This window comes from Cololabis saira, chromosome 9 (genome assembly GCF_033807715.1).
Source record: "Cololabis saira isolate AMF1-May2022 chromosome 9, fColSai1.1, whole genome shotgun sequence".
In the NCBI taxonomy this organism is placed as follows: domain Eukaryota; kingdom Metazoa; phylum Chordata; class Actinopteri; order Beloniformes; family Belonidae; genus Cololabis; species Cololabis saira.
The window spans coordinates 17,304,368-17,316,980 of record NC_084595.1 but is presented as its reverse complement, the minus strand read 5'-3'; the positions used below and the strand labels follow the sequence as shown (position 1 = coordinate 17,316,980).

Genomic DNA, 12,613 nt, shown 5'->3' with positions numbered 1-12,613 from the left:
ATTGCTAATATTCCGGTTACTGAAACATTCAGAATATTCCGTTTACATGCCTGAGCAAACAGGGTTATCCCTGTATACATGGTAATTAATCATTCGGGATATCCCGATCAAACCAGCGACGCGCGGAGAACGTGATGACGCCATTAGCGTCATTTCCGCTTCCTCTTCCTGTATCCAAATTCAAAACAAATGCTGCTTCGTGCAACTTTTCGCTCACCTTCATTTAATTCTCGCTATCCCGGTACTTTCTACCGTCTAAAAATGCCAAGATGTTCATATCCTTCATTAGATGTATGAAGTGATTAGTCTCCTCCTCAATCCAAAAGTCTGGCGTGGTCTTGCGTTTCGCCGTGTTTAGAAGAACTTCCTGGACTCAAAAGATCAGGATTCCTTGCGAACAGAGCATGCGCAGAAAACAAATTCATGTTCCGTTTGATCGGGATATTACGTTTGGCGTTTACATGACCGAATATTCGGGTTTTAAAAGGAGTAACCCAGGGGTCATATTCGGGTTTTTAAAAACCGGAATATGAGCAAATTTGGGTTATTGGTGTTTACATGGCCGTGCAAATTCGGGTTATTGCCAATATTCGGGTTTTAAAAGGGTTATTGAGTGCATGTAAACGCAGTCACAGTTTCACGTCTAGACTTGGACTAAGCCGCTTCACAACCTTGATGAAGCTTTAGATGTTGGTGTTTGGTTTTAGACCAAGGCGGAGCGGTGCGTCACCTCATCGCCCCAGAGAACATTGTTCAGGATGTCTTTTTTTCAGAAGCTTGTTTGTTCAGAAGCAGTTTTGTAAACGTGCATATTCCTTTTTTCCCCCTTTGTCACCTTTATAAACAAACTGTACGAGTCCAGTCTTTTCCAGTGAATGGGGATCTGACCACATGTACGCGGTAGCCACCTTGACTGTTTTTAGCGTATGCGTTAACCAACAGTTACCAACAAGCGAATCAGCTGAGATGCATGGCCTCCCTGCTGACTTCACTCATGACGCTGGGCCATGTGGGCAGGTTCGTTGCACTCTTCCAGGTCTTCATACTTTCTGCTCAGCAGCCACAACAAAGTTCAAGATTACGATTACGGATGAAGAACTAATAATTGCTCCACATTGGCTGAGCCGACCGTCAATCAATCATAGAAAAATGCATTTATTGCTTTATATCAATTTTACTGGCGTGGTACAGAAAGATTTATCCCCTTCAGAGTTGTCGTGGATGTGAAATCAAACAACTGAGACAAAAATGTATTTATTTTTCTAATCAGGCTGTAAATATGTTTACTTCTGCTCCAAAGTTGATCATTTTAACTTGGGAGTCAGTGGAGACCGATTGGCTGCTGGATTCAGCAGCAGAGGGACGTAACCAAAATTTGACACCAGAGGGGTATTCCAGGAAGCAGGTTCAACAAATTCCGAGTTTAAACCTGAACTCCGAGTTGACTTAACCTGAGATAGGAAACTCTGAGCTTTCGGTTCCAGAACAGCGGATATGAGTTAGTTCAATCAACTCTGAGTTTGTTAAGCTCGAGATAAGCGCGTGCGTGAGGGATATAAAAAGCATCATCAGTAGAGCCCTGATACAAGGATTCACCATGGCAAGCGGCGACAACAAAAGATCCACATACTTCTTTCTTTTTTTAAACTTTATTTAACATTTGGATTAATTATGCAAGTTCATCTTAAGGTAAAATATCAAATCACCCTACCCTCTTATAAATCTGTATAAAGGAAATATTTGACTTTTTTTTTTACTCTCTCTTTCTGTCTTCTGCTCCCTCCCTCTCCTTTTTGCATTTGGACTTTAACTGTTTGAAGTTAAACTCGGATGTCCCAGGGATATTGTTGCACTGACATAGTGAATAAAATACGTTGCGTTTGTTAGATACGCCTTTTCTGCTCTCTAACTCTGCCGCTTGCTGTCCGTGGTGCAGAAAACAGATATTGCGTAAAGGCCCATTGGCTGAATTGACGCCACTGAGGGAGGAGACGGAGAGAAACTCAGGCTTTATTGAAGTAAACCTGCTAGCGAGCAGGTTAGGTTCAGAGGCTCAGTTGCCGTAGTAACTGACTCAGAGTTTGAATTAAATCGCTTTCTGGAACTGAAAACTCCAGATTTCCCTGATCTCAGGCTTAACAAACTCAGACTTTTCACTAAACCCGCTTCCTGGAATACCCCTCTGACCTGATGTGATTTTATATATATATATATATATATATATATATATATATATATATGCATGTCTATATATGTGTATGTATATATGCATGTGTGTGTGTGTGTGTGTATATCAGAATCAGAATCAGAATCAGAATCAGAATCAGCTTTATTGGCCAGGTTCGAACATTGTCCAACAAGGAATTTGATTCGGTTATTTCGCTCTTTGGTAGTAAAAAAAAATAAACAATAAACAAATGTGGTATTACTATATACATATAAACATTTTAACATTTTAAGGTGCAGCAGTTTGAGGTAGTGATAAAAGAAGGATAGTTCTGAATAAAAATAAGAATAAGTATAAGAATAAAGTATAAGTATAACCTATATACAATTTTAACAGACAAATTATACAGAAAATACAAAAAATTATACAAAAGGAAGTACAAAAGTGAGAGGTGCAGCAGAGTGAGGCAGACATGATTATTAAAGAGGGTGCTGGATGATTTTTATTGCACGTGTTTGGTTACTCTGAGACTTATTATTTGTGGGAGTTCATCAGAGCAACCGCTTGCGGGAAGAAACTGTCTTTGTGTCTGGAGGTTTTGGCGTACAGTGCTCTGTAGCGCCGTCCAGAGGGGAGGAGTTGGAACAGGCGGTGTCCCGGGTGTGAGGGGTCTGCAGAGATTCGACCTGCCCGTTTCCTGGTCCTGGACCGGTACAGGTCGTCGATAGATGGGAGGTTAGTCCCAACTATCCTCTCTGCAGTCCTGATGGTCCGTTGCAGTCTGTGCCTGTCTAGTTTGGTGGCTGATCCAAACCAGACAGTGATGGAGGAGCAGAGAACAGACTGGATTATTGCAGTGTAAAATGTGATCAGCAGCTGCTGTGGCAGGTTGAACTTCCTGAGCTGCCGCAGGAAGTACAACCTCTGCTGCGCCTTCTTCCTGATGGAGTTGATGTGGGTGGGCCACTTCAGGTCCCGGGAGATGGTGGACCCCAGGAACTTGAAGGAGTCTGTGGTGGAGACGGTGCTGTTGAGGATGGTGAGGGGGAGGAGTGGCAGTGGGTTTTTCCTGAAGTCCACTGTCAACTCCACAGTCTTGAGCGGGTTCAGTTCCAGGTGGTTCCGACTGCACCAGTGGACCAGCTGATCCACCTCCCGTCTGTACGCGGACTCGTCACCTTCCCGGATCAGGCCGATGACGGTGGTGTCGTCCGCGTACTTCAGGAGCTTCACAGACGAGTCCCCTGAGGTGCAGTCGTTAGTGTATAGGGAGAAGAGCAGTGGTGAGAGGACGCACCCCTGGGGGGCGCCAGTGCTGATGGTACGGGTGCTGGATGTGATGCTCCCCAGCCTCACCTGCTGCCTCCTGTCACTCAGGAAGCTGGTAATCCACTGACAGGTGGGGGCAGGCACGGTGAGCTGGGTGAGCTTCTGGTGGAGGATTGCGGGAGCGATCGTGTTGAACGCCGAGCTGAAGTCCACGAACAGGATCCTCGCATAAGTCCCTGAGGTGTCGAGATGACGCAGGATGTAATGCAGTCCTATGTTGACTGCGTCATCCACCGACCTGTTTGCCCGGTAGGCAAACTGCAGGGGGTCGAGCAGGGAGCCTGTGGTGTCCTTCAGGTGGCTCAACACCAGCCGCTCAAAGGTCTTCATGACCACAGACGTCAGGGCGACCGGTCTGTAGTCATTTAGACCAGTGATGGTGGGTTTCTTGGGGACTGGGATGATGGTGGAGCGTTTGAAGCATGAGGGCACCTCACACAGCTCCAGGGACCGGTTAAAGATCCGTGTGAAGGTGGGAGCCAGCTGCTCGGCGCAGACTCTCAGGCAGGAGGGCGACACGCCGTCCGGGCCAGGAGCCTTCCTGATCTTCTGCCTTTTGAACAGCCGGCACACGTCTTCCACAGAGATCTTGAGTGCAGGCAGGGTCTTGGGTGGGGGGAGGGGGGTAGACAGAGGTGGGGGGGGTTGGCTGAGGTGAGGTGTGAAAAGGTGGGCAGTGGGGGGGGATGGGGGGGATGGTGGAGGTGTAGCCGCAGGGGGGGAGGAGGGGGATGGTGATGGTGGAGCCGCAGGGGGGGAGGGGGTGATGATGAAGGTGATGATGATGATGATGATGATGATGATGATGATGATGATGATGAAGGTGATGATGATGAAGGTGATGATGATGATGATGAAGGTGATGATGATGGTGATGATGATGAGTCGAACCGGCAGTAGAAGTTGTTCAGCTGGTTGGCGAGTTTGTGGTTGCCTGCAGGGCGTGGAGCTGGTCTTTTGAACCCCGTGATGTTCTGCAGGCCTCTCCACACAGACGAGGGGTCAGGGTTGGCAGAGAGGCGATTCTGCAGCCGTTCGCCGTAGGATCGCTTCGCCTTCCTGATTTCTCTTGTCAGTGTGTTTTTGGCCTGCCTGAACAGGGCTCGGTCGCCGCTCCTGTAGGCAACCTCCTTGTCTTTGCGTAGTTTTCTGAGGGTCGGAGTGAACCAGGATTTGTTGTTATTGTATGTGCAGAACGTCTTGGTCTGCACACACATGTCCTCGCAGAAACTGATATAGGATGTAACAGTATCAGTCAGTTCATGGAGATCTGAGGCCGCAGCTTCAAAGACACTCCAGTCGGTGATCTGAAAACAGTCCTGGAGCTCCAGCTTTGACTCCTCAGTCCACTTTTTAACAGTATTAACTACAGGCTTCGAGGTCTTTAATTTCTGCCTGTAGGTAGGGATGAGGTGGAGCAGACAATGGTCAGAGTGACCAAGAGCTGCGCGGGGAACAGAGCGGTATGCATTTTTTATGACGGTGTAACAATGGTATATATATATATATATATGTATATATATATACACACACATACACATACATACATACATACACATACATACATACATACATACATACGTGTGTATATATGTGTATTAATGTAATCTATCTAATCTAATCTCAAACTCCTGTACAGTGATCATGGATGTGAAATCTACTCATTGAGTCCAAAACTTTTATTTCTTCTGTAAAGTTAGACATTTTAACATGCCAATCAATAGTGATTGACTCACTTTTGGAGCCCTAGTGGTCAAGAGAGGAACTGCACCCAGTTTAACTTGTTTCTCTGCTGCATAGTTCATGTCCTGCCACAGTAGTCCCATAAAAGTTAGAGTGGTAAACTTCTAAAAAAAAGTTTTCCTCCTCCTTCCTCCAAAAAAAGAAAAGAAAAAAGGGGCGTATCCACAAATTGCACGCGGTTTGGGATCCAGTGCTGTCGGACTGCAGGCACGAAGCCGTCCGAAAATATCCATCACCTATAGATGAACACTAATGGGGCTCTTCAAAATTAGGCTTCTCACCACAGCTGGAGTCAGAGGCCATGTTTTGTGCTGCTGCAGAGTTAGTGGGAAGACCCCCCACCGGGCAGCTACCCCCGACTACAGAGAACTGGGGGGGGCTCCCATTCCTGAATAAATTTGGGGTCTTCTCAAAGACCTGGGCGTTCAGCCTGCTGCTGACCTCTGTCCCCCGCCGGAGGAGCCTCCCAGAGCTGACCAGCGAGGAGGGGCTGGGAAAGTGGCCTGATGGAGGCGAAGGGTGGATCGCCGGGGTCACGGCAGCAAAGGGTGGGAGGTTTTAGGAGGTGGGGGTGTCACTGAAGTTTCCTCTAACACACACACATCCACAAGTGTGTCCCTGCCCATTGTGACCCGGCGCGGCAGCAGGACAGAAGGCCTCACACAAACCGGGTCTAAACAATGTTTGCCCCCCCCTTTTGTTTCTCGCCGGCCTTTTCTTCTGCAGCTCCATCGCGATCTACCGGCCTCCTTTGTATCGATCCTCATTCAGCGGCCCGTCGGCCTCTTTCCGCTGCTTTTTATGCTCTTTTGGGATTTGGTTTTTCTTCTCGGCCCACCTCCCCCGCCGAAGCATCCGTCCGCCCGCTGGCGGTCTCTGCAGTGTGGGAACGCCAGCGCCTCTCGATGGGATGCTGCTCATTAAAAGACACCTAATTGATTAAGAGTCTAATTAGCGTGACAATCGCGGGGAAGGAAATCAATATGTTTCTAGTCGAGAGAGTCCCGTCGGGGAGGATGAGGAGGACCGTGAGGTTTGGGGGGGGTTCACCACGTGGAGGCTCACGCTCTCGGCCACAAAACACAAAAGTAAACAAGGTTTTATTTCAGGTTTTATTTCCTACGGTGTCAGGACACCGTAGGAAAGGTGAGGATTAAAGAACCGTTGGGTGATTCCTCGTATCAATGCTGCTTCTAACAAGTCCACCAATATCTGGGATCACGTTCTCGTCTGAAAAGATGACCGGACCTCTTCAAAACTATGGAAGTGTTCAGTCAGTGGACGGTCCGGACACACGTGAAGCCACACATTTTTAAAACAGATGTTCAATGTGGTTTAGCGTCGTCTTGCTGAAAGATGCAAGTCCTTCCCTGAGAGGGAGACCCCTGGATGGGGGCGCACGTGGCTTTAAAGGCACCTCTGTGCCCCCGTCGGAGGTTCCTCCTCCTTTTGAGCTTGTTTTTAACAAAAAATAAAAGTAAAAAGCATGACGATAAACCCGGAGACGGTGATCTAGTTTCATCACAGGTGAAGGAGTCCAGAGTTTCAGTTTCAGCTCTGAGCGGCGGCCGAGTCCCCGGCCGGTGCTCGCCCGCCCCCTGCTGGAGGGGAGGGGGGCTGCAAGTCCTGCTGGGAGATCTGGGAGAGGAGCAGCTCCACGCTCTGGACCAGAACCGAGCCCAGAACCTTCTGCTCCTCCGAGGTGAACCGGCTCAGAACGTGGCGCTCCACGGACGTTTTCCCCGCGGGCCGGCTGATTCCCACCCGGAGGCGGGGCATCACCTGCGGCAGGGAGAAGACGCAGAGGATCTCAAGTTCATCTCGTATTTACTTTTATCTCACATAAAGTTACTTTACCAATAGGAGCATGAAGTGGTGTGTTGACACACAAACAAACACTTACATCAGTGTGAAGACAGTCGACACATGAGCGGACGCCGTTATGACCTCTGTGGCCCCGAGCAGGATGAGAAGATAAAAGAATAAACGTCTTAAAGTTACAACCCAGTCTCTAATAAACACAAGAATACTTTAGTTCCGGAGGTTAACGTTTACTTTTTAATTAATAATTAGTAACTAGGGGCTCTGGATGGCTCAGTGGCACCATTTGTGGAGGCTGTAGTCCTCGTGAGGGCAGCGCAGGTTAGAGTCCCGGCCTGTCGCTCTGTACTGCAGTGTCCCCCCCCTCTCTATACTCGTCTCCTGCATACCTACTTTCTCTTTTTTTTTTTACCTTGTCTGCACACATATTAATGGTTGACACCATGCCGGTAAAAACCTAAGGCACATACATGTGCATTATTACTATATTTAATATATATACGCATACATACGCATGTACACAAAATTTCGTGAATAAAGTTTATAAAGTCGAAATTTCGAGAAAAAGGTCGGAAAATGTTGAGATTAATGTTGAAGTACATTAGCATAGCTACTTTCTCAATAAAGGCCACTAGTGCCACAAAATCCTTAAAAAAAATAATTAGCAACTAGAAAATTATACATTTTACGACATTATAAAATTAACAATTAGAAAATTCGTAACCCTCCATGTCTAAGGACTGATTTTATCCACCGCCCCGACGACACGCGTGCTAACGGGTCACAAACACACCTGGCACTTCCTCCTCTTTTCACAGCGATCTTCCCCAGAGGTTTGTCTAGTTCATCGTGGACCAGCAGGATGTCCTCGGGTTTTATGCCGTATTTACTAGCTGGAAAGGGACAGAGACAGATTATTTAAAGCTTTGCGGCAAAATCTTGGTTGTTTTTAAACAGTTATGAGAAGCTTCACTGGTACGTTCTGTACCAGGAAAAAGGTCTGTGGGATGGCAGGAGCACCAATTTCACGATTTATTGTCAGAGTATCAAGAAATTAAAGCGTAAACTAACATGACCCCCCCCGGAGGACATGAGCACATGAGCCTGGGCTCATCCTGGACCGGGGGTCTAGTTAGATCAGAGGTTATCTCACTCGCCTCTCACGGTGACCTCACCTGCTTTGGCCACAGACACCCCGTTGACGTTCATCAGCAGCCTGGGACGGAGCAGCACCACATGCGTCTGTTGGACCTCTGACAAGATGACTTCACCGGACACGTACTTGTCGCCACGCCAACGGTCAGCCACCCCAAGCCGGGCGGCAAGTGCGCCGAGCACCGCCATGCCGACGTTGTGTCTGGTACCCTCCATCCCCGGGTTCCCCAGGCCCACCACCTGACCCGGGACACACACAAGAACAGCCGGTGACCCACAAGTCCTCGTTCTGATTCCTGAGAGGATCTGACCGAACCAAACACTCGTTTTTAAACATTTTCTTCATCAGCAGGAACCAACATGGTTAAAGTGAAGTCAAACTTGTGAGAGCTGGATTCAGATCCTGTTTTTCAATCATTTTCAAATCTCATAAATCCATATTTTATTGAGAATAAACCAACGAAAACAGATCAAATTCAAACACATCAACTCCACAGAATAATCAGGAGCAAAAAAACAAGCCGGCCAGTCAAACAGTATAGATCACATTAATATCCCGCACAAGGTTGTATTTAGCTGAATGACAATTATGCCGAATTGTAAACAAAACAGAACAACAAAAATTCAACATTTTAATTATGGTATGCATACTTTGGCCAAATCTCAAAAACTCTTAAATTCAATGTTTTTTACATGCAGTTTGGTTTGATGGGACTGACAATCATTTTTCACAAAACACATCCCTCAGATCTAACAACTTAAACACAGTTATAGACAGAGGTGTCAAGTAACGAAGTACAAATACTTCGTTACCTTACTTAAGTAGAAATTTTGGTTATCTATACTTCACTGGAGTAATTATTTTTCAGACGACTTTTTACTTTTACTCCTTACATTTTCACGCAATTATCTGTACTTTTTACTCCTTACATTTTAAAAACAGCCTCGTTAATCTATTTCATTTCGGCCTTTAAAAAAAAACTATCCGGATAGATTGAATTTGGTTGTGGCACAGATGTTCTTGTCCAGTTTTGTTCTTACAGATTCCTGCAACTAAACTTGGATGTTAATTCCAATAAAGGTTAGGATAAATGATAACATGCCTCTGAAGTTTGACTTTTTGCACCATTACAATACTTATAGGCAACTAGTCATCATATCTTCTGCTCTCTGAAACACATGTTAATGCTCAATAGTACACATATATGGTTCTTTAATATATTTGCAATATACTAAGATGTATTCATTTTCAATGGCTTTTGTCCTTAATGGCTTTTTCCCCCCTTACATTACTTTTACTTTTATACTTTAAGTAGTTTTGAAACCAGTACTTTTATACTTTTACTTGAGTAAAAAACTTGAGTTGATACTTCAACTTCTACAGGAATATTTTTAAACTCTAGTATCTATACTTCTACCTGAGTAATGAATGTGAATACTTTTGACACCTCTGGTTTAAACTCATACGAGGGGGTTGCACTTACCAGCTTGCGGCGCGCGTGCGTGTGAACCTCCGCCTCCGTGCCCGTCGCCGGCGTGAACGAGCCGCCCAACAAAACTCGGTTCAAAACTCTCGTTAAAAGTCGTCGCATTGCGTTAAAGCTCAACAACCTACACAAAAAAGTTAACAAAAACCAAAAATATTGACTAAAAAACGACCTCTTTACCGTTCGGCTCATGAAGTAGAGCGTTTGTTCTTTACGATTAGTTAAATTTCAAGCTTTAAGGTAATAAATAGGTTATAATTACTGGTTTGGGGTTCATATAGTAGAAAACGCCTCTCAAGCTAGATTACTTTCGCACAACAATTAACTAGCCACGTTTTTGACATCCTTGGAGAAGTTAAAGTTTTAAACAGCATTTACATCTCAGTTGTGTGGAATTACCTGAGAGCATGCTGCAGTTACTGTACCTTGTTGGTCACTCAAAATAGCATGATAGGGCCAACAAAAACAGATTAAAACGACCACAAACCGTAATGACACCAACGTCGATAAAACAATCAAGTTCAGTTTTGCCTGTGAACTGTTTTCCTTTTTAAATTATTGTTCTTAAACGTCAGCTAGTCCTCATACACATGTAAACCTCCTGACATTGTGGTGCTCCAGGAGGGAGCCAAGATGGCGGTGGCGTAGGTTGTTCGGTGCGCAGTTTCTCCGTCAAACAACTTGAGGCTTTGTGAATAGGCAGACAGAACATGCGGTAATTTAAACGTTTTTATGATACAAAAGTGACTTTAATAAGTTAATATTTTGGTGCCAGGGTTAAAAACCTGTGGAAAAAGTAAATAACTTCGGGAACTACGTGAAGGTAAAAGTTTGAACACAAGCTTGCTAACGCGCCAACGGACGTTAACATCAAAGAAAGATGTCTTCGAATGCTAAAATGAATGACTCTGAAAAGTCCGCTGAAATTGCTGCGACAAGTGAGGAGGACATAGAAATTACCCCCGAAGATACAATGGACACACTCTCGGTCCAGTCTGACACTCAAGCGAGGAGTGCTAACAAGAGGAAGAAACGAGACTTCAACGGTGAAAATGCAAGTGTGGATATTTTGGCAGCTATCCAGGAGCTCTCTGTTAAACATGACGAGACGTACCGTAAGATTTCAGTGATTGAATCCACGACGGAAACAACGTCTCAACACATTGAAAAACTCTCTCATACAGTTGAGCAGCTTGTGGTTGATATTAATCACCACAAAGAAATTTTGAAGCGGACAGAAACAGACATTGAACAACTGAAAAGAGAGAACCGGCTTTTGAGAGCAGGAGTTGCTGAAAACAAGCGCTACAGTTACAGATGGGCATTGAAACTACACGGAGTAAGAGAGGAGGTGAACGAGGACGTGAGAAGAGTGGTGATTGACATCCTCGGGAAAGTGGCTCCGGGACTTCAGGAATATCTACAAGAGAGTGTCGACATTGCGCATCGCCTTGGTCCGAGGAGGAAGGACGGGTCCCACCGGTCCCTCATCATCCTCTTCGCGCTGCGCCGTATGCGTGATGCTGTTTGGAAAAGTGCCAGGGGCTGCAAGTACCTGCGGAGCAACAAGCTGCGTCTCACCGAGGCGCTCTCTCCAGAAGACCGACTGGCCAGAGAAAAACTCTGGCCACTTGTGGAAAAAGCAAGGAAAGAAGGTAAAAAGGCGTCCTTCCTAGGACCGTATGCTCTGATAGAGGGGAAGAAAATTGACCATTTAGACATTGAGTAAGTCAGATAAATGAAGAGATGTGTCATATAGCCTACTGCACGCCTCCAGGATGGTTATAAAAGAACTAATAGACTTATTGACTATAAACTATTAACTCTGGGGGGTGACATGATGGTTGCTTCTTCCAAACATTTCACATCTCCAGGAAGATTATATCTAGGTCAGAGATGACCGAAGCAGATGTTTCCACACTGAGCTTTAAGAGACTCCTTGTAGTTGAAAGTCGTTGTTAAAACCACCAGCAGTTACATTCAGTGGATTAATTCCACATTTCTATACAAGTCTATACAAATTGTTTGTTCCAAATGATTCTATAAGATATTCACACTTTTGCCTTTTCATAACAATTCATTGTGTGTTCATAGCTTATACAATATATTCATGATATTTAGTTTATATAACTTACAGTTAAAAACAGAAGGAAAATGTGTTATGTTAAAATGGCATTATTCTGGGTTTAACTAAACATCTTTAATTGTTATTGGTTAAGTCAGTTTTAACTAAAAACATTTATGGTGCCTAAATGTAATTTTTCTATAGTCCAGGGCTCCAGACTAACTTTTTTCACTAGGAGCACAGTAGCCCCTAACTGAAAATTTTTAGGGGCACAATCAGAAATTTTAGGAGCGCACATCGTTTATCGACACGCTAACCAAATGTTTACATTTCTACTACATTTCAGTGTATTAGTAATACGTATTTCATAATAGATTAATGAATTACCACAATGTGCTGTTTCAAATGCAGTGTTACATTTTATTGTGCATTTTTAAAGATGCCGCAACATAAAGTAAACTGACAGCACCATTGCTGTCATTATATATATAAAAAAAACATACATTCACATGATAAAAAAAGTGCTTGGTAACAAAGTGCTTAGTAACCTTTCAGCCATGAATGTAACTGTTAAACACAGTACTTAACAAATGTACAAATATTGGGGGTACTGGCCAATAACATTTCCCTACTTGTGTCTTTACTAAAACCCTGAACTTACACCAGTCGACCAAATTCACTGCCTTCACTCAAATAACTAAGGATCTTACCAAGAAATATTCTTATGTCTAACCTAAAAATGCCATTACACCTGATAACACACATCACTTAAAAGGTTAGGTGTTTTTCCCACGTGTTAAAATTTAACTTTCATTTGTGTCAAGCAAATTTTAAGCAGTGTTCAAA

General features: G+C 44.7%; 1 protein-coding gene across 1 annotated transcript; it reads right to left on the bottom strand.

The window, feature by feature from the left end:
• Positions 1-5,169: 5,169 nt before the first annotated feature.
• Positions 5,170-9,947, bottom strand: ptrh1 (peptidyl-tRNA hydrolase 1 homolog). The gene is made up of 5 exons (XM_061729884.1): positions 9,700-9,947; positions 8,236-8,455; positions 7,854-7,953; positions 7,143-7,188; positions 5,170-7,021 (listed from the first exon to the last, which is right to left on the bottom strand). The coding sequence occupies exons 1-5, from the start codon at positions 9,892-9,894 to the stop codon at positions 6,791-6,793; spliced, it is 792 nt and encodes a 263-aa protein (XP_061585868.1). The 5' UTR covers positions 9,895-9,947; the 3' UTR covers positions 5,170-6,790.
• Positions 9,948-12,613: the final 2,666 nt, after the last annotated feature.